This window comes from Seriola lalandi, unplaced genomic scaffold (genome assembly GCF_002814215.2).
Source record: "Seriola lalandi dorsalis isolate HSWRI2012SDOR001 ecotype SW California unplaced genomic scaffold, Sedor1 jcf7180002054893, whole genome shotgun sequence".
NCBI classification, from domain to species: domain Eukaryota; kingdom Metazoa; phylum Chordata; class Actinopteri; order Carangiformes; family Carangidae; genus Seriola; species Seriola lalandi.
This window is the reverse complement of record NW_019525445.1, coordinates 2308591-2336019: the sequence shown is the minus strand read 5'-3', so window position 1 is coordinate 2336019 and position 27429 is coordinate 2308591. Positions and strand designations below refer to the sequence as shown.

General features: G+C 41.0%; 2 protein-coding genes across 5 annotated transcripts in view; one reads left to right on the top strand and one right to left on the bottom strand.

Annotated features, from left to right (window-relative positions):
• Nucleotides 1-2467, top strand: part of stk10 (serine/threonine kinase 10) — a 41482-nt gene extending 39015 nt beyond the window's left edge. The window contains exon 20 of the mRNA XM_023429450.2: nt 563-2467. Within this exon, the coding sequence (XP_023285218.1) occupies nt 563-703 (141 nt within the window). The 3' untranslated portion in view covers nt 704-2467. The remainder of the gene's footprint in view (nt 1-562) is intronic.
• Nucleotides 2468-3609: 1142 nt separating this feature from the next.
• sh3pxd2b (SH3 and PX domains 2B) overlaps nt 3610-27429 on the bottom strand; it is a 40066-nt gene continuing 16246 nt past the window's right edge. Inside the window, exons 4-15 of one of the 4 annotated variants that reach the window (XM_023429451.1) lie at nt 23187-23263; nt 17882-17973; nt 13315-13340; nt 12881-12916; nt 10895-11026; nt 10403-10504; nt 8974-9057; nt 8167-8284; nt 7807-8018; nt 7458-7504; nt 7214-7339; nt 3610-7046 (exon numbers count right to left, since the gene is read on the bottom strand). In XM_023429451.1, the coding sequence (XP_023285219.1) occupies nt 5508-7046; nt 7214-7339; nt 7458-7504; nt 7807-8018; nt 8167-8284; nt 8974-9057; nt 10403-10504; nt 10895-11026; nt 12881-12916; nt 13315-13340; nt 17882-17973; nt 23187-23263 (2591 nt within the window). In that variant the 3' untranslated portion in view covers nt 3610-5507. The remainder of the gene's footprint in view (nt 7047-7213; nt 7340-7457; nt 7505-7806; nt 8019-8166; nt 8285-8973; nt 9058-10402; nt 10505-10894; nt 11027-12880; nt 12917-13314; nt 13341-17881; nt 17974-23186; nt 23264-27429) is intronic. The other 3 variants (XM_023429453.1, XM_023429452.1, XM_023429454.1) reach the window with 3 other exon arrangements.

Sequence of the window (27429 nt, the reverse complement as noted above, 5' to 3'; positions counted from 1 at the left end):
GGCTCCTTTTCAATTCAAAAATATCCCTACACACAGCGCTAAAAGCTCGCCATTTAACACTGTATCTCCTTTGCGAAATCTGTACACAAACAAAGAACAAGTCATGGTTTTATTGAGGGGTTGCATGATGTAACTGTGTCTTAGCGAAAAGCAGCCGGCTACAGTGACTTCATGCTGAACTAAGCTAATCTCCTTTTGGCTCCAGAGCGATACTTAAAGCACAGATATGATGGTGACATCAATCGTCCAAACAAGCATATTCCCCAAACTGTCCAACTTTGTCAAACTATTCGTTTAACTTTATAAAACAGCTCGAGCACAAGAGAACTTATTCTTTTTCCAACAAAACTAAAACTTGTTTCTTATTGTCCATTTTTGCTACGTGCATTATACTGTATATCTGTTCTACGTCAAATAATCTTAGTTTTCTCATAGTTTTTCCTATATTGTTATGGTAATATTCCACCTGCATGTCATTAGATAAGTATAAATGAAGTTTCCATCCCTCTATGTAAGCTTGGTCAGATAAGCTTTTACATATTTTGGTTTCTAACCCTGCCAGGCCCTCGAAGAAGAGCTGAACATGAAGAAAAGGGAGCAGGAGGCTTTCTTCAAGATGGGTGAGGGTTCTGAATGCCCAAACCCCAGTTCTCCCACCAAACTCTCCAAGTTTGTGCCTTTCCAAGACTCTTCTACCACATAAAAGCAGCCGCTGTGATATTGCACGACGTCGCCTGGCCACTGATAGCACCTACACATAAGCGTACACACTCTCACCCATACACCCGCAGGCATTATAGTTGTCTGCTGCCTTCAGTTTTAATTTGCTTTGCCAGTAATGGCAGCACACCTATCCCTCCATTAGGTTCCTTTATTGTTTTAGTGAATATTTATGTGTTAACTCATTTTTCTTTGAAAGTGTTGTAGTATCTGATTGACTTCAAACTCGTGATGTGCTTCGTGACTCAGCTACTTAGTATCTGCTTCCATACAGTGTTCTGATTCACTTTCTTAGTCCGCTCCTTTATAGCTTACCAGTGAAACATTAGGATAACATGATACAGTGGCTGTTAGTTTGTGAAAAACTAATAACGAGTCTTAATAAGTAAATATTGAGGAAAAAATTTTGGTTGGGTAGAAGTAGCACCCAGCGAGGGGATTTCTTTTTCGCATGATGAGGAGGAATGTTTGTTTCTATGAAAGCTAGTGAGCCAGAGACTAAGCACTTTTTCGTTTACCCCCAAATTATCAGTGCCGTCTTCCAAATATGACCAAAAACACACCCAAAAATGAATGATTTAGTGACCTCCCTATATGTCATATAGCTGCCAAAGTCTGCGCATATTTATTTTTACTTATAAAGAAAAACTTTTTCCAGATTTATCACTGTAAATGCTAATTTTAATATTTTCCTTTATTTTTATTTTTTTTTAACCAACACCCATGGTATGAAGGATGTATTCATTATTATCTTGTTTAAAATGGGGGATGAGGCTAAATCCAAAGTTATCAGAATTTAAAATTTCTTTTAAATGATTATTTAGGAATGAAATTTTAACAGACAAGGGAAGACTAATTGTTATTCACATAGTGTTGATGTTATGTTATGTTTTTCTGTTGTATTTTTACTGTAAAAATCATTCACACTGGATGGGAACTGACAAAGCCAAAGCAAAGATACTGTTATGTTCTTTGAAGGATGTTAAACTGGGGATTTAAATCTAGATTTAAAAAAGAAAAAAGGTATTAAGTGTATAATAGTTATACCATGTGCAGTAGTGCACTGCCTGCTAACCAACGTGCAATATTACATGTATGTCTTTGCTAACCTTAAAGAGGTTTTATTTTTCTTAATTTGCCTTCCTTTGCACTGAGAGGGAGAGCAATATGAAGAGTTTCACCAAAAACGGATGCGTCAACATTTTTAGAAAGAGACGATGCTTAAAATGATTTCATCTTCATCATTTTTTGTTCTTGGCAAGCAATAACTTAAGAGGTATAATCTTTCAAATGATGATCTGATTTTTGAAAATAACTCTTCATATCAGTTTTAAGGGAGTGCAACAATTCAGTCTGCTGTAAGACGCCTCTAGATGTTTAACCTTCAACTGAAACCTTTAGTTTGCAGCTGAAGAACTTGTTGCCTTGTAAAATGAGAGAAAGTGCTTTTTTTTTTTTTAAGAGCAGTTTGGCCTGCAGATTTACATAGAAGCAGGTCAGCAATCAGGTACAGCTTAATCTCTCTCTCCCTCTCACACACTCTGTCTCAGAAGTATTTAAAGTTGTTGTAAAAATACCCTTTTCTGTCATGTTTAATGGCTACATCTAGGTCTTCCTCTGCCTCAGTTTACATAACATTGTTTGCATGGAGGGGTGGGGCGGGGGTTGTGAGTGTGAATGAAACTGTAACAGAAGGAACCACTGTTGTAAATAACTCTTAATAAATGCAGATTTTCTAATTACTGAATTGTGGCCCACCAAAAAGCACATCTCATGTTACGAAGACTGCAAAATGATGCACTGGCGTCTAGACATGATTTCTTTTCAACTCCGAATTCGAGCGAGCTGAGAACATGTGGAATCTTCAGTCGGTTTAAAGTCGGTCTGTTTGTGGTACCTGCAAGATTTGGACAAAAGAGGCAGATGCTCCAGTTTGGTTAATCTGAAAGTAAAACACTAGATTGACAGGAAAAGTGGAACCTTGAAGGAAAAGGTAAGAGGACCTATAAATCACCTGTTAACAGCAGTTTCATCCAGTACTTCCACTAACCTTTATATATCTAATCTTGTGCTTTGTTCTCATGATGCAGTGTAGCAGAGGTTACCGGCTCCTTTAACACCTGCAGCAACACAGTGTGAGAAAAAATACTGTGAACACCACACGGTTTGGAGGAGAGCTGTGAAGACACTGTGCACCAAGGCTGGAGCTGTGCTGACAGAGGTGGGTCAGTACAACAGTTAATTCTTTTTTTTCTTTTTTTTTTGCCACTTGGAGAAAATTCAGACAATGCTGAGGTGTTAGGAAACAGCTGCCTATTTACACATCCTTAAGACATTAGCATTCATTTGGAGTCATTTTTCTATTAGCAAATGTAAGCAAGATTTTCACAATTATAGCTCTTCTGGTCTTTTGAGTCAAATAATATGTCTCTTTAACTTACTGCTAAATCGTCTATGGATGCTCCATGGCTAGCTGCTAACTTTTGTTTTGCCGTTTGGTGCCGGGCAGGTTGTGTACAGTGAGTTTATCTGAGCTTTTGTTTGCTGCAGCTGGAAACGATGGTCGATGAGAGTGGTGAGACTCTTCAACTTTAAAAATGACGGGCTGTAAAACCAAAACACTGGACAAAAAGTGGCTAAACCTGGCTTTGAGTTCTATGGGGAGTAATTTGATTCATAGTTAAAGGTGACCTGTGGAGTTTTCCTGTTGACAAATTATACAAATAAGTTATATTTACCTTTTTGCTGTTTCTCACCAAATGCTGTGTGTGTCCTTGGTCTAATAAAACAAGTAAACATGTATTTCCATTATCATGAAACATCTGTAAAAACAAACATTTTTCTCAGGATTTTTGAAATGCCATTTGAGACACAGTGTGACAGCTGAACTGAAAAATCAGAAACCTTTATTGACTTAAGTAAAAGGAGACTCAATGTAATGAAAAATACATAGCAAAAAAAAAAAAGTAAATAAGATTACAATACTGAAATGATGACACCATCAACCCACACGTTTGCTTTGCACTGTACTGTACCTTCATGTCCTCTGTCTACATAAATTACACCTGAACAATACAATTTTAAATGTATTCAAATTGGATCTTTTTTTTTTCCTAGTTGGTAACATACTTTCATCATTTCTGTGTAAAACATGGGTGGCAGGTGGTGTAACATTAAAGCGACTAGAAGCGGAACACAATCTGTGTTACAGCTTGTAGCCTTGTCTGATTATGTCCAGAACCATGAACACACATTTTTGAGTTTCCAATTTTGCTTGCCAATTTTGAAAATCTAACACTTTTTCTTTTATTCTGGACCACCTGATGTGAAATGATCAGCCCCTGGTTTCCACGTACTTTTCAGAAATCCCATAAATCAACCAATCAAATTCCCTCTTGGCTCTTTCTTCTTCTCCTCCCTCCATCAGTACAGAGTCAAAGACCTAACAGATGGACCACCACAGAAAAGTGATAACAGTTCAGATATGACTCTCATTACTGTACAATAAAAAATAATTTGCTATACTGACCATGCTTGAGACCAGTCAAGCATTAATGTAAAACATTATTTTTATACAATGGTCATACTTTGCTGTTGTTTGAGCACCAAACGTCAGACTGTACACTTAAAATACTGTAAATCATTGCACAAATCACTGTAGATCTCCAATTTCTTACGCCTGGTCAAACATCTGGTACAGGTATGCAGATGTGCTCAGCAAGTCACACTTCACAATTCTTATTTTTGGGTGCGAGAGAACACGATAATGTTTAAAATACATTAGACAGAGCTTCTTTTCACCTTCTCGGTTTTGATTTTTATCCTAGCCTTGTCTTTACATCAGTGGATATTTTGTTACAGTGAGTATAAAAAAAAAAAAAAAAAATATGGCTAATACAATGGCAAGTAAAATTTTGAAATGAAATGCACTGTGGCATTCTTCCCCCTTCCTTAAGCATGTGCAAACCTCAAACCTAAACCTCATCTGATATGACTGAAAAAGTGCACATCTGTTACAAGTCACTGCAACATTAATTATGCAGTCAAAGAAAGAGAAGCATTGCAATAGCACTAAAAACAAATACGCATTTATTTTTTTTAGTATAACAAACAGCACTTCTACTTGGCAACGACATTTTGTTTAGTAATAGCTAATAGCACTTGAAAGCCCACATGTAGTCATTGAACTCCCCTAATGAGTTCATGTGCAGTCTTTTGTCTAAAGGATTTAGGAGTACTTGTCTACTGCTGGAGAAAGACTGGCTGGATTTGATTATCTAGTGCTTTCTCCTGTGATGTAGATTTTTGATTTAAGATTCCAGCAAGGACTACGTCTACAGTTGCATACAGTTTATTAAGCACTGAAGCACTCTGCATATAATATTGAGGCACCATATCATAGAAGGCATGGGTGTAGATACATTAATCGCTGTTATAACGCCTAGCCTTTGTAATGGCAGGACTGGCACAGGCTGCAACTAGCATATGACAAAGAAAGCAAATAACATTACCTAATATTTAATGTAATTTTTAGATTAAAAAAACAAAAACTAAAAACAAGTAAACATCACAAGACCCATAAGGGCATGTGTTATTGCTGGTTCAGTTTAGGTAGAACATCCTTATCAAAATTAAACATAACACGTGTCAATTAAAAAAAAAAGAAGGTACCTATAAATAAAATAAAAAAAAATGCTAATAAGCTACAAAGTAGTGATAATTTGTTCATTTAAATCCTTAGTTTATTTACTTATTCATATGGCGATGGTTTTGAGAGCTCATTCACACTAAGGTTTCTTGCTCAGGTAATTCGAGGGGATCCAGCCCTCGACTTCTTCTCCTACATTTTTACAGAACCACCAGCCACTGCTGTTTTTTTCCAGCACCTCAAACACTGTACCCACCTTGAAGCCGGATGTTTGTTCATCCCCTTCAAAGTCTGCCACAGCTAGATACAGCTCATCCTTACTTGGCTCCTTGAGTAAAGGTGGAAGCTTGTCCTTGGGCGGGCCTGGCTTCTCGCTCTTCAGCTGGGGCTTGGGAGGAATTGGGACTTTATTAAACTTGGACTCTTCTTTCTCTTTGTTTGGAGGTGCTGGAACAAACCCTTTGGGTTTAGGGGGAGGGGGTCTGCTGAGTTGGGGTGGTCCGGCCTTGAGAAAGTCCTGGGCTTCTTTTAGAGCAGATGGAGGTTTGAGCTCAGTTGGACTGGACGGGTCGGTCTTCTTTGGAGGAGGTGGTCTTCTTGGAGCCATGGTGGGGGGTCTCTGAGGGGGCTCCTTGTGGGGAGGCACTGCTGGTTTTGTGTGCGGGGGTGATGAGCTCTCCTGGCTATGACCATTAATGTGTTTTGGGGGGATTTTTGGCTCATCACAGTACTTACCATTGTTGAGAGTAGGGATGTGGATGGGGGGAGAGCAAGGGGGTGAACTGGGACGGGAACTATTTGCTGCCGCTGAGGTGTCATTCTGATGGTTCACCTCAGCTGACGCAGACCCGGGATCTGCAGGTTTTGATGGCCTCAGCTTGCTTCTCAGGTTGGTGATGTCCAGTTTGTTCTCTGCTGGGGGGTCTGGCTTGGCAGCTGGAACAGGTTTAGGTCGGACCACTGGCTTGGCCTTCATAAACACTGATGGGCCAGGTGCCTCTGGTTTCTCCTCCTGCACTTCTGATTTGGGTTTTGGTGGCTGTTTAGGAACAGGTTTCAGATTAAACTTCTTCACCTCTTTGGCGGAGATCTTGTGACCGCATTCAAGACCCATCTCATTCCGAAGGTGAAGAGCTTTGCTCTTATCTTCTTTCTTGGTCTCTGCTGGTTTGTCCGGTTTGAATGGGGGTGCCTTGGGTGTAACCATTGGCATGATGACTCCAGGAGCCGGTGGTTTTGGGGGCAAAGGCTTGGAATGATCAGGTCTTGGTTTCTCTGTTACCTCCAATTCAAAACTCTTATTGATAGACTCCCTGCGAGGTGGCAGAGCTGGTTTCTCCTCGACCGGAGGGGCAGCTGGGGCTGGAGGCAAAGGCCCGGAGAAGGGAGGGGCCACCTTGGTGGCACTGGACTTCCAGTCTCTAAGCTTAGGCCGGGCACAGGACTCGCTGCCTGGCTCATCTGGTAAAGGCTTGGACCAACTGTCATCTGTGCCTGCAGCATTTGAAGAACCATCTTCCAGCCTCAGCTTCTCCATCTCATTGGGCAGAGGGGCAAGGAAATTAGGTCGCACGGCATTACTGGTTTTCTTGTACTTGTCGATAAAGGTGGCAGGGGCCCAGCCCTCTTTCTCATCTATCTGGATGTACCACCAACCACTTGCATTCTTTTCAATCACCTGACAGGGCAAAAAGAAAGTATAAAGTCAAGATCCATCACGAAAATAAATGAATAGATTAAATTTAACACTTAACCAAAAAACCAAATGATTTCAATATAAAATAGTTTTTAATACTTCATTTTAATACTTCATTTTAATGTGATCTTAGGGAGTGCCTGACCAACCTCGACTTTAACTCCAGCCTGGAAGCTAATACCATCAGGGATAGTGGTCTGGAAATCTGCAATGGTGTAGAACTCTTCCTCAACCTGAGGAGGAATGGGTGGCTTGGGCAGGTTTGCACCACGGGGCTGTGCGATATATGAGAGAGAGATGCGTAAAAGGTTAAGTTGAGGAAAAAGATAAAAAAAATAATAAACTGAGAGCTGTCTTCTAATACAACAGAATCCTTGCTGTGTCAAATCTTACAATGGTAAGGTCTCTGCGTGGAGGAGGTCTGTGTCTTGCTCCCACTTCTGCGGAGGGAAAAGACATGTCATCGATCATTTTGCTGAGGTGTACATTCGCAAAGCAGCGGTGCACAAGCCCGTCTGTGCACTATGAAATCACACATTTTGCACGTAGGCTGGACAATAAGACTAACCTAAAGCAAATCACCTCGGCAAATGGTGTACACTTGATCGCTTAACGTGCAATACATTTTGTATACTTTCTAATGTTTTTACATCTCCGTGCATTATTGATTTCTACACTCAGATATAGACAGAAACCTTTTTTCGCAGAATCACAAGCTGCCCCCGTCGTTACATTCACTTACTACTTTTGCTGTCGGAGAAAAGTGACAGCCTGTTTTCTTTCTGGCTGTTGTCCTTGTTCTCCTTGGCTGCATTGTTTTGCTGGTTCTGTTTGGAAAACCCGTCGAGGTCGTTTGTACTGGCATGAGCAGCAGAGCCTGCTGACTGCTTCTGGCTCTGAATGTCCGTCTTCTTCAGGTAGGAGGCTGGGGCCCAGCCCTCACGGCCCTGGTACCTGAGTGGATGAGAGAGAAATTACCTCTTTAGTTCATACAGCTTTTTATATTTATGATATTAACTTTTTTTTTTTTTTTTTAAGAGGAGCATCCCCAAAATATTTAACAGGGATATCTCGGCAAGTGAATGTCACTGATTTGAATCACCTGATTTTCCACCAGCCCTCCAGATTCTTCTGAATCACCTCGACAACCATGCCTCTCTCCAGGTCGATCTCATCCTGGTCCCTGGCCGAGTATGGGTAAATCACTGAATACTTCTCTTCTAGAGTCAGGAAAAAGACAGTATTGTAAACTTTAAGAACATAATGTCTGTTTTGAAGATTATTGTGTACAGATTGACAAATAAGGGGAGCACAAATAAATGCTGACATAGGGTAAAAGCTTGGGAGAAAGAAGCGCCCAGTTCAAAAATACTTAGTCCAACACAACCGTCTCCGTGTGTGTCTTAGGATGAGATACTGTAGTTGCTACAGAAGTACATTGGCTTTACTTTAACCGGTTCAATGAGGCAAGGCTTGAGCAGCATCTTGTGGAGTGAGAAGATGTAAGATAGACACTTGTGCAACACACAAAAACACACATACATCCTCCACAAATACTGACCACGAACAGGACAAACTTGTTACCGTACTACAAATGCAGTAATTACTACATTTTCTATTATTATTTCTATCACAGAGATGTAAATCTACTGCGCTGGTCTATCAAGTATTTATTAATTCTGGTTAATTGAAATGATACACATTGATATGATACACACACAAATACACAATCCACTGTGCATGCAAGGATTTAATTTACATGCTTGGGTCTCTCATGCAGCATACATATCATGCATACACATAAACAACCATGCACACAGTTGCGTATGCGTGTGCACACATACACACGCACACACACACACACACACACATTTTAGAATAAGGGGGAAAAGAAAGGCGTGCGCTCCACCTTGCCCAAAGCCTGTGCTGAATAGATCCCCTAAAGTTCTGCGACGACCCACGTGCCTTGGCAGTGACCAGAATCTCCGAGGCACTGATCCCAGTACAGTAAGTGGGGCAAAATAGGAAGTGAACATTACATATGTCATTCTGGTGATCTTTCCATCCCAAATTAAAGCATTTTCAGTATTAGTGGACCTAGAGGAAATCAAAAGTTGTACTCCAAGCAGAGGGATTATTGGTCTGTAAATGGGGTACAACTTGTGGATGAATAATCCATCCGTTTGTGGAACATCTTTTTTTTAATCATTGTGTTGTTATAGGTTCCATTGGATCCCCTTTCCAGTCTGTTTTGTCCTTAGCAATATGTTGGTGACACTGCTGTACTATACTGCTGCCACAGAAGGTAGGTAGGTAATAGTCGCTCATAGACCGCATAGTTCATGACAAAGATATGTAGGTGATTTTGGCCTTGAGCATCGTCTTGAGACTATTAAATTAAATCGAACTCATTACAGGGAAACTTGCAGAACTGATGCTGACCATCATTGGGGCAATATTGACTGTACTTTATTATGTACTTGTTGAACTGGTAATTTACTCCCCTCTGTTTTTTGTATTGTACTTCTAGACATCTGTGGTAATGCCGGTGAATGTGGATGTTAGATGTTAGATTAGTGATGCTCTAATTTCAGGGCTCTGAAGGAGTGACCTTCCCAACGACCACAGGGCAGCCAGCTCTGTGTCCACTCTTAAACCACATACTTCTCAGGCTTTCCAAGACTTTGAAATATGGTCTGTAATTTTGCACTTTTGGCTCGGTACACGTCTTTGCTTGGTATGGCTCCTACCATGTGCTGCACAGTATCATTCTTTTAACATCTACATCATGCTTTTTTTTTTTTTATGGAACTTACCCAGATACTATGGATGGAATTTTCTTTTTCTATTTGTTCCTGTTTTTTATTCAAGCTTCACCTTTATTTTAATTTATTTTTTATATATATATACGTTAAATATATTTGTATTAATGAGGGCTTTATAATCCGGGTATTTAAAAATATTAGGACTGCTGTGTTTAAGAGAAGAACATGACACGCTTATTGACCACTGAACCTTGAATACTTCCATTTATATCTAGCGTCTGGTGTGTGTTAATAGGAGTCGAATAGTGTCTGTCAAATAGTGGCACTACACGTGATGCGTATTGTGCTTTAGAGGGCAACAGGAAGACAGCAGCACTTTGGTAAAATATGCCAAATATTTCCCAGAAGTGCACACAAGTACAGTTTAACTCCTACTTGCAGTCACATTATACCAAAAGGAAGAAATAACTTGCATGTACAGTTGTATTTGAGACTGAATGCTAAATGGGCCTCTTTACATACTTCACAATATTGAGAGTAAACAATAGCCCCCGGCTGGAAAGCTTTACGTACCTTCTTCCCCTGGAAGACTGAAGTCATCAGGGTCATCCTGTGCCTCGAGGCATGTGGCAGGAACCCAGCCCTGGGCATCCTCCGAGCTCACAAACCACCACCCTGAATGAACAGGATAGAAAAAGTGAACACGAGTGCTCATTTCATTCAAGGGTTTCATGGTAATTCGCTGCTGTGAATACATGACAAATAAGTGCGGCCCTTGCATTTAATATTTAATTTATTATATAAATGAAACAGTGAAATAATATATATCAAATACTTGTTGCACACAGTCACACCTGGGGGCATTTGCCAGCATGCCTCATCTACTATTTATTACTGGAAAAACTCCACAAGCATTAGGTTTAGCCTTGTATTCAAAGGCACCACAGCTGTCAACTAAAGCCCCTGATGTTTCCACCATCTATTTAAACCAACCTCCTTTGCACAAACTTAAAAAAAATAAATAATAATAATGACAGACTATACTGGATGCTTTATAGAACTTACCAGACTCATTTTTCTCAATGACCTCCACCACCTGGCCCACATGCAGGCTGATCTCAGAGCTCTCCTGCTTTTCATAGTCTGTTACCGCCACGTACTGGTCGAGGAGGAGGGGGTCCGCTGAAGTGGAATCTCCTGTAAATGGGGAAAAGAGGCTCATTTAGCTCCTTTCTGTTCCTGCTCCTTTCTTAGACAAGCTACGGATGGAATCTCAATAATGTAAAAAAAAAAAAAAGCCTCCTCTCATTACCTGTTATTCACTGGGGATCTTTAGTAATGTTTGGTAATGTGATATTAAAAGCTGATGTCCATGAACTTGGAATCATAAGATTACATTTGTGTGGCTTTGAGAGTGTTTTTTTTTTTTTTTTATTCTCCTCTAATTGAGCGAATGTAATTTGACCTTTTTAAAATGTCAGATTTCACACACACTCCAAAGAACTTAACCGGAAATCCAGTTTAAGCATGCTCTTTACAAAACATCTGCGAAGCTACAATAAGTTTTTGATGAAATGCCGAGAATAATTCCAAGGTATGGAAATTTGGTTTTAAGTGAGAGGAGGCTTATCTGCAGTATGGAGATTCACCCCCGACATGAAGCAGAGGAGGTAGCGGATTGTGATTGGGGAGACGGTGTGAGGGGAAACAAAGAGCTGACAGAGGGGTAAGTTAAAAAAATAACAAAAAAAAATAAAAAGGAAATGTGGGGAGAATGGGAGTGAATGAGGAAGTTAAAAAGTGTCAAGGGTTAAGACAATCATAAACACGCCTGTGATTTCCACAGAGACACAAACCAGCACCACCAAGACCCACCACCAATGTTAGCACCAAGCCAGCCTGTGAAAAATCTACTTTTAACACACGAGGGCTCACAGTACAACCACGGCTGTAACTGAACAAAGTACCTTTTGGCAGGACATTAACATCACCCACCACAGCAGTGCAGATCACTGAAGGTGCTGATGGGACACATTTTTCAACAAACATGTCCGTGACTCACAGGCAGACAGAAAACAGGTCTGAGCAGATGAGAAAAATCTGAGAAAGCACAGATGTGCTTAATTCTAACTGATCTAAAAACAGCTTAAAAGTACCACAGCCTGTCTTTCCACAAACAACCTTCAGTGAGCTGCAGCAAAATGGGCAAATGGCTTTAATAAAAACAAGTTATCCGCAATAGATTCTCAATTCTGTCAATAAGAAATTTGAATAGTAGTTGTGCAAACTCATGCAAAGGCAGAACTAAGGTAAACTAATATAATGATATATCTGGTTGAGTTTAATTCAAAGAAAAGAACCAGTTAGCCAACTTAAATACAAAGAATTTGGGAAGATGGATTAACAAAACCTTTATTAATTCATCCCAAAGACATAAGATAACTTAGTTTAGCTTTTACATAATGAGTTTGTAATGTTCAATTTCCAATTTTCCGAAATAGGAAATTCTGATTTCCTAGTCCTTTTCAATTTTCATGATATTTTGCACACACATGAATTGAAATGGCTCTTTGATTTCAAGCATTTCCATTGAACTCAACCAGTTACCTCTTAATTCTTAAGATTCCATACTGAAGAATTATTTGCATGACTTCAATCTACATGATTTTGCCTGATGCTGAAAACATAACCGAGCTAGAATACGAGGTCCTATTGCATCCACAGTCTAGAGAGAATCCCTCTGATGTAGGTGCAAGGCAAAAATCCTGCCATTATCTCCAGTCTTTTCTACTCTATCTCAACATAACATACTTAAATACACCCCCCCCCCCCCCCCCCCCCAAAAAAAAAAAAAGAAAAAGAAAAGCCACACAGGGTCTTCGGTTCATCAGTTACACTATGATTAATTTATAGAACCAAATGCAAGCCCCAAGCCTTCAACAGAGCCACGTCCCACCTGCCCAGGCCAGGGAATGAGAGGGGGGGACAGCCCACTAGCAACCCGCTGGGTCACACACACAGCACGACCAACCATGACAGCGTGTTTACTACCTCGCTTTAGGAAAGTGGTCGCTCTCTCCACAAGCCCTGATGGAAAGGAAAATGAATGGAGAAGAAAACTGAAAAAAAATGACATGGATGCAACTTAAATAAAAGAATATTAGATGAGTGAAGAGGATAGAGAAGATATATAAAAAAAAGTATATATAATCAACTCCAGATTAACATTAAAATTGTTCTGGTGGAATCATTGTTTTTTTTTGTGTAAAACTCAATGACCACTAGATGGAGATGATGTTATATACTACAGATAATTTGCAGAGGACTTGTATTCATAAGGAAAAAGAACCTGATATATATATATATATATATATTTCTGCACTATTTTCTTTCGTTTTTTTTTCCCAAGGATAAAATGACACATAGTCAAGGCCAGCTCAACCCCATTTTCATTTTAAAATGCACAAATAAAGCTGCCGTCTTACCTGATTTCTTCTTTCCCATGGGTTCCCTGGTAATGAGAGGAAATCATCACATTACTACTGGAGCTAAGGAGATGTTCCTAGCCAACAAATACTATTTTACATTTTTTGGAATAATTCACGAAAACTTGTAGATGTCAGAAAAATATCTTAAAATTTGAAAAAAACAAAAAACAACAACATAGGACGACGGCCTGAATTCAGACTCATTAATGTCACTGATGAGTTATCAGTCAGTCTTTATTCTGCAGGAGTGACCCTGGTACAGAAATGAAGAGTTTATTCGCGTGTTCCAATACGATGTTTGGCTCTTGTACTTCTTCATTCACTTCATTATACTGCTGCTGCTGTTACTAGCATCCCTGTCACTGTTGCTGTTTTCATTTAACTACAGTCTGGCACTAATGACGCTCTTTAAACAAACTCTGAATTGATGAGTTTTAATCGGTTTTTGAATTGTTTCATATGATTATTTATTTATTTATTTTTGTAATTTTTTCATGGTGTAACAATACAACAGAGGAGTGATGCCCTCCAGCAAAGAATTAACATGAACTGCTAATATTATCATTTTTCTGTTTAGATCTGTTTATATGCGGCATCTGATAAATACGAGGAGAGAATCTGTCTTTCTGCCTCGTCTCTCTCTGATGTACGGCAGTGTGAGTAAGGATCTTCTGATGGTAAATTCAATACAGCATCTGCTGTGTCTGGTTTAGACATTAGCCAGATAAATAGACCATCACTCCACAGAAGCAGTCAGGAGCTGATTCAATGTCCAGATTCCCCCGAAAAGTCAATGGTGGCTAATGCTCAGTATTTTACTCCCTCGCTCGCTCTGTCTCAGCCTCTTTGTTATCTAAATATTGCTCCCTTACTTTATGGCCTTCCATCGCCTTCTCTTTTTCCATATCACATCTTCCATGTCTACTCCACTCGCTCCTTCATCTCCCTTAATCATTTTCCTTGGCAGCTGCTCCTTGTTCGCTTCCCTGCATCAACATGAGCGCTCTCAGCCACAAAAAGCACTGTTCAATCGACACAACTGTTAATTGCAGGGGCTTGGGTCTCAATAAATCTTTACCCATAAGCGTGCCCATTAACGTACTATAAAAAGAAATCCCTGCCTGGGCCAACCAAAGCAATACCAATGATTTGGATTATTAAAGGAGAGCAGTGAGTGTGAGTGTGAGTGTGTGTGTGAGTGTGTGTGTGTGTGTGTGTGTGTGTGTGTGTGTGTGTGTATTTGCTCTTTTTGAACCGAGGTGAAACCACGGTCAAGATACGCACCGGACATAACCACTAACTGACCCATAGCCTAATATGATTATTTGAACTGCTTTACAGCATCAAATCAAATGAATCCTCCCACTCCCTGTTTTCATTTTATTCTAAGTCTCGTTACAAAACCATTAGGGCAAAACTTCAATTTCAACTTTCATGGGAAATTTCATATCGGGCTGAGAAGGTTGAGTCACATGCAGGGCACTGAGATGATGAATGGGAGAACAAAATATAACTACATAGTCATGAGAACACACTTTGCAGGTTTGCCGTTACAGAACAGACACAAATAAGGTGACATCTATCAAAGCCTCTTCTCCAGGGACGGTATATGCGTTAGGTTTCTACACCCTGAGCACAACCGTAGAGTTAAACAGCCTTTCACCTCCTTCTGTCTGTTGTATTTTAAGCTCCTCTTCATTTTTTCCGTCCAGCTCTATTTCAATCTTGGCCCACCATCCGATTCTATTTTCTTCCCCTACGATCGCCCCCACTTTCCCCGTTTGCTTTCGCTTAACCATCCTTGGTGCAGCGCTTCCTCTTTTCTACAGACACTTCCCACACTAGCTCGTCTTTTCTAGTTCGGACCCACTACTTCCTCTTTGCATTTACACCCCCCCCCCGACTCCACCTCCTCCTCCTCCTCTAACTTTGCGGCTCTTAAGTAGAAAGTCCAAGATGTCCCTCTCAGTGGAATAGATTTATAGGCCGTGATAAATCTTCTCCCACAGTGGCTGCTGTGTCTGTACACCAGCCCTGTTGTCAGTCAGCCAAACAACAGGCTGCACTAGCAGAAAGCAGTAATCCAATTTCAATAAAAGACAAACCAAGGTCTTTCCTATATTCATCCGCCTCAAGTAAATGCCCTCTCTCTTTCCTGCTTCTCCCAACACATGCTTGGGGTTTTGTATGAGGAGTACGGAGGTATGTGTCCTTGGCAACCTCACTGTGGGAGGACAGCAAGACAAAGTGTGTGTGTGTGTGTGTGTGAGACAGAGAGAGGAGACAGATAGAGAGAGAGGTCGAGCTGTCAGGAACTATACATACAGAGAAACAGTTGATTCTTTCAGACATAATATCCACTTACTATCAGACAATACCCACTGCCATTTCAGAGAGCTGTCTGATTACCATATAACTGATAGACAGCCACTACAGAGTGGAAAGCTTCCCAACGTCAAAGAGGACACAGGAAATATGAACTATTCTTGAGCAAGTAGCATTTTGTCCTGTGAGTTGCTTGTTATGTAATTCCAGTGGTACAAGGTAGAATGGCAGTTAAGTATAGTACTTGAGTAAATTTACTTCCCACCGCTGTATAATGCAATAATTAAACATTTAGTCTAGTCTTCAATGGGTAGTTTAACATCAGAAATAGGAGCGGTATAATGTTGCGCACCTACAGATAATAACATAAGAAGCTTTTTTCATATTGATCACGCACAGATATTAAGGGGCTTGTTACGGGAGAGTTGCAGAGGGTTATGTTTGTCACATTAGTAAAAAATCTCGGGAAGGAGAGAAGCGCCTCTGCTGACTGACACATTCCCAACAGTATGATTCTCTTATCACAGGCCCAGGTAGACTACGTGACGGCAACACACAGCACACTTCAATGTGACATTTAATCCATTCGCGTTCTAGATGACGATATGGCAGACTGGCGCAGGCACTCATCTCATTCCCCATAACAGCCATGTGTCCTGTTCAATGCCCTTGAGCAAGAAGGATATGAATTGCAAGCACGATGTGAATGTTGTGCAGCTTTAATGAGATGTGTTAATAATTACATTACATAATGTTATTTGTTGAACTTTACGAAAGGAAAAAAAAAAAAAAAATTCAAAATAAAAATTATAGCTACAGTATATTGCATTTTAAATTGTTGCTGTGGTAGCAGTGCGCAGTGAATGAAGGGCTGAATGAATGCAGACTGCACAGACAGTCACAGCGATTGCCTCTTTTTTTTTTTTTTTTTTTTTAAACCAACCAACCTACATTTTCCGATTTCAGCCGCTCAACAGTTTTAATGAGTTTAAATGGCAAGATGACAACACACTTGAGACATGCCAGAGAAATTCCCTCGCTTAGGGGCTTTACAGAAACTGGGTGTTACTGTAGTCCTGATGGAGACTAATGTTGCACAATGCAAACAAAATAAAGTGGAAAGTGATGCAATAGTTCAAGGAATATCTCTGACTTTGTAGTACAAAATGATGAAGTACCAATTTTTCCAATAGAAACTGGCAAAAGAGCGCACAGTTATGTTATATTATTCATATTATTAGTGCAGTCTATAGGTCTATAGGGGAAGGATTAGGTCATGGTGATACACTTTCATTCATGTGACTCTCTCTTCTTCAGACGCTACCTTACTGCTTTCCCAACATGCACTCCTGCCATATATAACAGGACCTGTCAACTAATTTCCCTGCCGACGGAGGAAACTCCTCAACGCCCGGTGTCACACATCGGTACGTGATGACAGAGAAGTTAAAGCGAATGCCTCAGCTGACAGCTGTTGGTGTTAAAAAAGAAAAAAGAAAAACATCTCAAGGGTTAAATGTTAGCCACGGGTTATGGTCTCTATGAAACCAGCCACCCGTAACCTCCACCGCCCTGAAGGTGCTGCTAACTTCTAATAACAACACATTCGCAACTGCGGCCTGTGTGCGAAGTTACGTGTGTATAAACACACGTAACTTCGTGTGTGTGTGTGTGTGTGTGTGTGTGTGTGTGTGTGTGTGTGTGTGTTTGAGGCTGGCATTGATTGCCCACTGATGTCTTATGTTTTAGCACATAGTTAACTGTCAGCACTGGATATGACGCTAATGTGTTGAGTGAGATTTACAAGAGACAACAGAGCGGGTCTGCACACCTTGGGAGCAGGCGTGCAGTCTCAGCTGTCTGGAGCCTTGTGGCTGAACTGAGCTGCAGCTACATGCTTATATGCTAACTCAGCATTTAAAAAAAAAAAATAAGAAGAAAAAGGACCCATTAAGTGTGTTTATGCTTGAAAAAACCCAACAGGAAGTGGTGCAACAGTATGAAACCATATCCATTAGAGGATGTAATGAATGCTCATTACCAGCAGACTGGGGGTAAATGCTGACGGGATGTGACATGACATCAGTCACGGAAACAATGATGGGCTTTTCCCATAGCATGTGAGCCCTGAGCATTTGTAACAGTTGAGGAGATTTGTGTGTGTGTGTGTGTGTGTGTGTGTGTGTGTGTGTGTGTGTGTGTGTGTGTGTGTGTGTGTGTGTCCATGCGTGGTACTTACTCCTTGGGTGGGTTGAGGTCTTCAGGTCTGGTCTCAAAAAATACTCTGACCTCCTCGCACTGGGAGATGTAGACCGGCAGCTGAATGAGGGCCTGCAGACAAAAAGCATAGCAGGAAACTTAGATAATCACACAAACTGGCAATTACAATCACTTCAGTATATACACAAGTCAACCAGAGGTGAAATATAGCGTTCAATGAATGTCTTGCCTCCTACGTACAGTACTTGAGGGCATTTTCAGACTACTCTCCTGTGCCGGGAAGCATATTACAGTACAGAAAAGGCATTGAGCAACTGGTTTATCTAATGTTCATAAATCTGTCGGAGAGTTTCAGTTACCTACAACACAGATTTCACCATGTAACTATTCAATATATTATAAACAGTGGTTGCATTTAAGAAAAAAAAAACTTTTTACAGACTCCAGAACATCAGTATAGGACCCACCTATTTCTGTTTCAACAACTTTTCCCACTATCTGTGTTTTTTTCTTTTAGCACCACTACGTTATACTTTTTTTTTTACATTTTGGAAATGGAATTTCATACATTTTTAAATATCCCATACTGTTTTTGACTGCCATATTCTCATACTTATTACACAAGCTTCAAAAGTTGATAGTATTTTGTGTGTGTGTGTGTGTGTATGGATGGCATACCAGCAATACGAGTCTGACTCTTGACATTTTGCACAATTCCAAAATGAAGCTTAAAAACATTTTCTCTGATTAAAGTGACACATTTAGATGATGACTGTGCAGCCTGGGCAGAGGTATGTGTCTACGTCTCTCTTGTTTTCTAATATTGTGTCTAGTTTCTTATATTCGTTCTTATTGCCCCCTCTGGTGTATTTTCTAATATAAAGAGCTAAATATTAGATGATTTCAGAACGAGACTTTCCCGTTCTCTTTGTGAAATGTTTTTCAATCACACCGGCTGGTTCTGTTCTCTGTCTCCGGTCCTGAGCCGAGTTCATTGATCCGACTCATCTACCTTCCTCCCTCATCTTATGCCTCTGTGGAGGATCACCAGCAGCAGAGAGATGAGCCCTGACAACACAGCTGGAGATGAAAGACAAACAGCCACATCCAGTTTTCTCTTTATTGGTGTGATCTCTCTCTTGCACACACGGCTAGTCATGTTATTGCACATCTTCAAGCCCCCCCTCCTTCCTTTTTTTTTGTTCTTTCCAGAGTCTGTGTTTTATCTGCCTCTCCTAATCTGCCTTTCACTCTCTTTCAACCAAACCTCTTAAGGGCGGCAGTGACACAGATAATCACCTTAACAGCTTGATCCCCCAAAACCAGAAGACAGAATAAGTGCCGCCAATGACCCTGTGCTGACTGTCTCTCTTACTGCTAGGGGAGTTAGACCACTCCTTCTCCTCCTTCCATCTGCTGGCAGGCAAAGCTCAGTGCTATCCATCAAGCCTCCTCCGCTGGCCTCTACCTCTGATTTTAATACCCCTAAGTGTTTCAGTTCTGTCCTTTGAGGTAAGCAGAGTCTCTGTCTGTCTCCTTTTTGACACACTGATATAACATCGGGACTGACGGATGTGGAATGGAAGCCAGAGACCCAACCAAGGTGTCCTTGTCCCATGTGCCCACATTTGCTTTGTCATACTTATGACCATAAATTCATGCCAACAACTTGTGCTGGAATAAAGGAGTGGGATTGCTGCCATGTACAAAGTATATCTGGTGTTTTTCCATTAGCTGCAGATTCATAAAGAGTGTGGGTGTGCATGTGTGCCCCCCCCATACGTGTTTGTTGATTCATGGTACATATAATATTGCTCGATGATATAAAAAAAAACATCTCCTTCTTACAGTAGCTTCCTCCATATCTTGAGACACACAACCTTAGCAGCTGATTTAAGAGTTTTTACTGGTGACCTCCAGAGGACCCCACCCAGCAATGTCTAGTCCAGAATGCTACGCTCTGCCTGGGGTCAGAGAACTGGCTATCCTCTCCTTGGATTTATCCCTCTACTTGTGTCAGCCGGTGGCCCATCCACTCATTACAATTCTCCCCAGGGAGGAGACGGGAGGGAGGCTCAGGGTACATTACAGCAAATGGACTTTATGGGTGTTCTTTACAGCAGGCAGCATTAAGGTAATTGTGTGTGCCTGTGTGTGTTTGTGTGTGTGTGTGGGTGGGTGTGTGTTTTCTCCAAGGAAAAGTAGGTAATGGATATGCATTCCTATAAAAAGGTACAGTGCATTGTGACTGCATCTGTGCACAGTTACTTTTCACATGTGGACACATGCAGCAAATAGGGATCGTCAGTCTCGTCAAGTACCAACAACAAAGGAGGTTGAAGCTGATATATTGCTGTGTCTGTTACTTATGAAACTACTAAAAAAAAATAAATAAAAAAAAAATGTGTCCATTTTTGAAAATCAAAAAGGGCTGTTGAAAAAATATCCAGTGTTTGGGATATATTCTGGCCCCTGAAGAAAAGACATTTAGAGGCATTATTTATGCAAAATCTTAATCTGTTTGTAAGTAAAAGCATTATCTTTTCAAATCTTTTGAGTACTGACTAATGAAGGTCAGATGGAAATTGCTTGATTACTTAGTGGACTTTTTGATGTGATGCATTTCATCAAGCTGTGCGATCTGGCTAGTCACCCTAGCTCAGCAGTCTTACTCTTTGGTTTCTGCAAACAATCCCCGATTTCATGTTTTTTTTGGTTTTTTTTCCCCTCGTTTTTTTTTCCCCTCTTGTTTTTTTTTTTTTCCCTGACTTGAATGAAAACATTAAAGCTTCACAACCAGGGAAATTCCATGAGTCAGGTTAAAGCCTCAGCTGTACAACAGAAGGGCTGACTCAGCTCTTCCCAAAGAAAAACATGGAAGTTTCACCTTGTCAACCTGACTGCGGGAGAGGGTGGATGAAAAGGCCGTTTTTTGTGCTTACAGACAAGTTCGGATTTGTTTTAGCAGTCGGTGCAATACCCAGCATCCCCTGCCAAAGCTGAATCCTGAGATCTGAACCGTATGATGCCATCAAAGAGCTGAATGATGTTTCGAATGATCGTCGGCGTGTCTTGTCACTGGCCGACGAGCTGTGACTTTCCCGCTTGCTTGGATTTAAAAGCAGTGACACAGGACTGTATTCATTTCCAACCCACGTAAATCTCTCGCATACTCTGAGGTGTTCTGTCCTCAAAGAACAACATCACTCAGCCCTAAACCACATTAGAATGACCATTCAAATCCGAATGTAAATGTGTTTTTTTTTTTTGTTTTTTTTTTTACATATACAGTATATATAACTTTTCAGACATTTCAACAATAACAACTTTGAGTATTAGCGACACCACTGATGTAAAACTGGCTCAGCTATTCCCATAAACATCCACACCCATAGACATGAACCAACCCCCCTCAACTCTTATTTTTCACATAAGTGGTTAAAGATGTTGCCTACACCAGCTGTACATTCCTTTAGCCCCCCCCCCCCCCCCCCATCCAATGACACTTGGTGCAGAATCATACATAAAAGCTTTTCTCTTCCCTCTGAGGCCTTGTAAATTATCGTTTGTATTCGGGAAGGGAAGCACCATATCAGGGACTAATTTGTACAGTGATGGTTTCACGATGCTCTATATGGAGATGAAATTATACAGGTGAAAATACAAGAAGGCGTGAGTATGGGCTAAGTCAGAACTAACTTGTAAAAACATCCTCAAATGTTCCCCTCTCAGAAAGAAAGGAGGAGGAGGTGCGGAGGGTTTAGAGGCCCCGAGGTAAGACTGTAGAGTTGAATAAAAACATAGCCTATGGGCTGTGGATGTGCTGACATGGAGCAAGCTCAGCACCAGCAAGCAGTTTGCCTTTGGCATGACTCTCCACTGATAGTAACCACCACAACAGGCGATAACAACAGCTCGTCTTCCTGGGGGTTGGGTTGGGGGGGGTTTCTGAAATACAGACGCACGGCGCTTCACACCTAAATCACGTGACTCTGTGGCCACCATATCCATTTTGTAAATGCCTGACCCTGAAAAGAAATGACTGTGAGATGCATAGCAGGCTCACTCCTTGCTCTTGAATTTAGTTCACGGGCACATAACTTTGTTTTCTTGCTAAGAAGCTCAACATCAGTCATGATGTATTCATTTAGGTTGCTGGGGTAACATTTCCGTCAAATTGTAGCGATTATTTTCTAGCTATTGGCAGTTTTATGGTCACAGCTCTGCTACAGTGGAGCCTGAGTCCATACAGTTGCCCCCCCCCCCCCCCTTTCTCAAGACCAAGTGATTTATCTCTTTGGTTATAAAGCCATGTAATGGGCTGGATAATGCACAGCTTTTACATTATCTTTTTTTTTTTTCTTCTTTCTTTTTAACTGAACTGTGGGGAATTCAAACAGGAACACACACCACCAACACATTACACCATTCTGTCCATTCTGTCTTTCTTCTGTCACTAGCAGCAACTTAACAGCATAAACATACATTCATAAAATCTCTTGTCCAGTGGGATCGTGATGGGTTACCGAACATCTGCATGTTACAATGAGATCATCTTCTCGTTTAGCTACGCAGCAACACTTTTTTTTTTGTTTTTTGTTTTTTGTTGTTTTTTGCTTATACACTGTTGATCCCTGGAGAGAAATTCTCCTTTAGTTTGTCTGCTTATGCAGGGAGGTCAGAGTCGGCAACAAAACACCTGGGGAGCTTTTAGGACGCCTCAGCAAGCCTTTGTGCCTGCTGTCACAAAGGCTTGCTCGAGGGAGTTCAGTGTGGCACGCACCACACACTGCCAATTTAGAAGGCAAGGGCAATAGTATCCCACAGCTGCTCTTGGAAAAATGTAATCCTATAAATCTTGTTATGTAAATGTTGCAGTGTGTCTCTCAGCTTAATTTTAATGAATATAACCGTGTGTGTGAATTTTTTTTTACAACTACAATGTGCGTGTGTTTGACAGCTGGAGCATCTGATAGGTGAAGGTAATGAGATACAAATTTGATAAATTTGGCACAAACCAAGACATATATTCAACAAAAAAATTATTTCCCTCGAAACCAGATGGCCTGGTTCCTCAGTGTTATTCTGAATCCTCTGCTATTCGTGCTGCTCACATGCACGGAGGCCATGAAAAGATTATTTTCCATTTTCCTCTTCATGACTAAGTTGGTTCAGTTTCACCCTCTGGGTGGGATAGTTGTTTTTCTTATCCTCTGACTACCAAGGTGCTTCTCGCTGGTCAGTGTAGCTTTCACGGACATTTCGAGAAATATTACTATTGCAGACTCCGAGGTTAAAGTCACATATTGAGTGAATACACTCACCCTGCAGTACTCGTTGATGGGCCTTAGTCTTTTCATGGCCACATCTCTGATATGGCTCCTTCTGAACAGGATCTTCCCTGAAAAATAGTAGGAAAAAAAAAAAAAAAACAGACTTAGAAGTCGACAGAACAGAAAAATCTGTTAAAAACTGTTAAAATATGCATAAACATGTAAATAACACATATTTGACTTTTACATCCTGTATTGTATCTTTTATACAAAAGCATAAAAGATTAGTAAATGAAAGAAAAGGCTGAACTGCTTTTTCATTTGGATGATACTCATGTCAAAAGCAACTTCTAAAAAGAACAATAAGGATTCATTTAGAATACATGGTTAGTCAATTAGCATGCAGATACAGTGATGTTATCAATATCACTGACAGCACAATGAGGTGGGTAAGGAGCTAGGTGAATAGCTGGCCTTTCCAAGTCATGAATAAATGATTTTGGGAAAGCATGTTATGCCAACTCCCCCATTCTTATCTCCAGGCACAAATAACCTCGGGCACAGACGAGCTGGGTCGCCATAACAATAACAAGAAACGGCTACAAATAGGCTTCTTAAAACACAGTTCTAACTTAACGGTATGCAGGAAATTTTCAGAGCCAGCATCTATTTTCTCCTCATTTTAGCTGCTGAAGTTTTCTCCGATAAATTCACTGAGACGGCGCTAATGCAAACATATAAACCGGGCAGGAAGTCAAGGCTGTAACAAGATCCTGAATGAATAAAAGAAGAAGATGTTTTGAGAAGTTACTGTATCACCTCCATCAAGGGGCGAAGGTATTTGTTGAGTGTGATTATAAAGCAAGACTTGCTGAAACATGAATCTACCTCACAGGAGGCGGCAGCTGAACAGTCAGCCCACCTGCAGCTCCACCGCTTCACCCTTGTTACTAAAAATGGCCTTTTCTGCTTCCTTAACCCACACAGCTCAAAACCACAAATGTTTTTTTTTTTTTATGTATGTACATGTGTGTGCATGTGTATGTTTGCGTGTGTGTGTGTGTGTGTGCGTGAGTGAATGGCAGAAAGGTAGATACTGGCACAGAGAGACAGCGTCATCTGTGAATCTGACTAAAGACTCAGGAAAAGGATACATGTAAGAAAAGGAAACATGAAAAAGGAAGGATGTAAAAAAAGAGGTGGAGGGGGTTAGGTGGGAGGTGACATCCTCAAAACACAACCTACTGGTTGACTCAGGTGGGCGACAAAAACCGAGACTAAAAGTTACAGAAAATCTTTTTTCAGAGCGCTTCCGAGTTATTGCATGTGACTGAAGATGTGGTGGAGGTGGAAGATGAGAGAGTGTACCTCACTATAATATCAGAGAGCCAGACTGCAGATGACGTCGGTGAATAAGGAGACCTGATTGGTTTGGAGATTAATATAACTTCAAGCATATAATAAAGCTGGATGGTCACTTGAGCTCATGAAAAAAAAAAAGGCGTGATCTTCAAACACATTGGTGTTCCTGTAGCTTCTGTTCTTGTGGCGGTTTTTCTTTCTTTTATTGGTCAGAGTAAATATCTCTACAATTACTGGATGGATTTTTATTTTATTTTTTTAGACTAACATTCATGGTCCGCAGAGGATGAATCTAACCACTACAGTACTATGTGAGGGAGACTGTTAAAAAGGGAGATCGGTCAGATGAAGAATGAGAGAAGGCGCTTCAAATCTCTTAGGTGTTGGCAGAGCAGCCGAAAAAGGACACACCGGCTTGGACAGCGCTCCAAAACCGGAGAGTTTTGAAAGTCAACCCCCCCCGGACGCCTACTTCTCTTCCTCCCTCTCTTTTCCTCTCCTCCCCCCTTTGTCACTCCTCAAACAGAAAAAGCTTTTTTGACAGTCTTCCAAAGCTCTCTGGGGTCGGGAGAGAAGCACTGACTCAACACTGCCCACTCTGTATGCACGGGAACTCATGGGTGCAGCTGATAAAAAAGGCTTGTTTGGGGAGGGGTGGGGGTGGGGGTGGGGTTGCTTGGAGACATGGCTGAGGTAGGGTAGACTTTACGGCAAATCTCAGAGCCAGCAGTGACCACGGCTATCAAACAGCTTTTGTTTCCTGGGGAGAGTGAGCGAGGGAGGTAGAGGGACATAGGAGACAGAGAGACACGGAAACACAGAGAGGGTCGTTGTTACACACCTAACACACAGTGAGCTCGACACACATGAATTTCCTCTTGGTTTTTCACTGTATTTTGCCCCTTCAGAGTGATTTTGAGTTGCTTAAACCTTTACCTAACATATTTCTGTAGACTTAATACTCCAGTTAAACTCACAAAACTGAGGACTTGAGACTTCAAGTTTGTAAAGTCCAGTTAAAAGAAAAAAAAAAAAAAAAAAAAAAAAAAAAAAAAGGAAAATGTTCAAATGTTTTTCATTTTCATGGCCAGTATTCGAGATCTCAAATCCTCACTGTCAACTTTCAAGATTTTTCAAGTAATGGCCTGACTTGGATTTATCTAAATGACTTGACTGAAAACTTGAAACTTGCTTTTACAAAACTTGAGACCTCGGTTGAGAGTTGTTACGGACATGAGACAAGACTCGGACTTGACTCAAATGAGACCTGATTTGAGAGTTGCTGTCACGTACCTTCAGAACTGACTCGAACTTGCACTGAATGACTCAAGACTTGACTTAAGACGTGTTATAGGACTTTAGCTTGACTTAGATTCCTCTGAAAATACTTGACAGTTGACTTGGACTTGCCACAAAGCTGCGTGTCTGTTGTAATTACTGCACTCTTCAGTAAGTTGTTGACTAAGGCCACAAACGGCTTCTTAACCTGCCATAAAGCTCAGGTCTGCTACTGGTGCTTCATATGCAAATAATTCAGTTAGACAAGAGCAGTGATTGCTTCCCCCTGCAGACGGGAGATGAACGTGATATGAATGAGGCATAAACAATGAGGTCATGGCAACTGTTGAGTTATTTGGTGTTTTTCTGCCATTTACAGACTGGGGAATGTGAGTTATTCAGCTCAACAGAATCGTATTTGACCTGTCCAAGATACTGTGCCTCCTACTGTGGCAGGCAGAGAGATCCCCAGCACACCGCAGTATGTACTGTAGATCTATCATTAGGAGGAAAAGGGGGAAAAAAAATAAAAAAAGGTCAACCCAAATTACAAATTCATAGTTTACTTCTGGGATCCAAGTTCATGAAAAAATATCACCTCGTCTATCATGCAGGGGGCCCCTAAAGAAACAGACCCACATTCCATCTTGGGTTTTGACACATAGCTTAACAACTCCAGCTTTAGATAATTGCTCAAGAGCACATCAGCTCTTTTTTCAAAGGCTGACCTGCTGACACTGCCATAAAGAGCACTGCACAGGGGTCTGGGTTCAGCAGATCGAAATGTATCACTTTTATCTAAATGTCGTGCATCAACCCATCAAAGAAATTTAGCACTGTGGGAGGTATTCAAATGACAAATGGCCTATCTTGAGATAGCAAACCAGTCCTGACCAGTCCTGTGAGGAAGAAAAAAAGTATGGTTTAAATGGCTCAAAGTTTTTGGAACTTCTTCTTAGAGGTCAAGCGTGGACTTACAACTAAATAAGCTTTTGGTGTGTGTGTGTGTGTGCATCTGGCAAAAAAAAAAAAAAAAACTGAGCAGAAATTCTGCACTATGCACACATGCAGACAAGCCACTTTGCTGATGTGGAGATATCAAAAGGAGTAAAATCATCTTGAGGCCTTGAACAAACCGAACCAAGAAGGGAAAACCACTTCCGTGCCTTGTTATGTTGGCCTCAGCCCACAGTCCAGACTTCTGCTTTGTAAGTGAATGATTTTCTTGGCTGTTAGGAAAATTCATGCCTGAAAATCAGGCAAATGTTAACTGAGAGTCCTTCTCAGAGGGCTGCATGACCTGATCTGGGACCTGAGACACAGGCTACAGCTACAGTAATATATTTTAGTTTTAAAATGCATAATTTTTGCTATGTTCATGTCAGACTTTTGGAAATGCCACTGGCCTTGTTTCAGTTTGAAAACTCCAGGGTTGCGTTCTAGCCTGGACAGGCAGAAACTGAGACAATGACACACACATCCACGTTCTCTTCCCGATCTTCCGGGTCTCATCAGTCACGATGTATCCTTCCCTGATTTGTCACGCTCTTCGCTCATCGCTTGCAGCAAGTGAAGAAATCTCTGGTCTAGTATTTTCTGCAGCCAACTGCTGAGTAGTCAATCTGCTTCCTGTTTACACCGGCACGCGCATGCT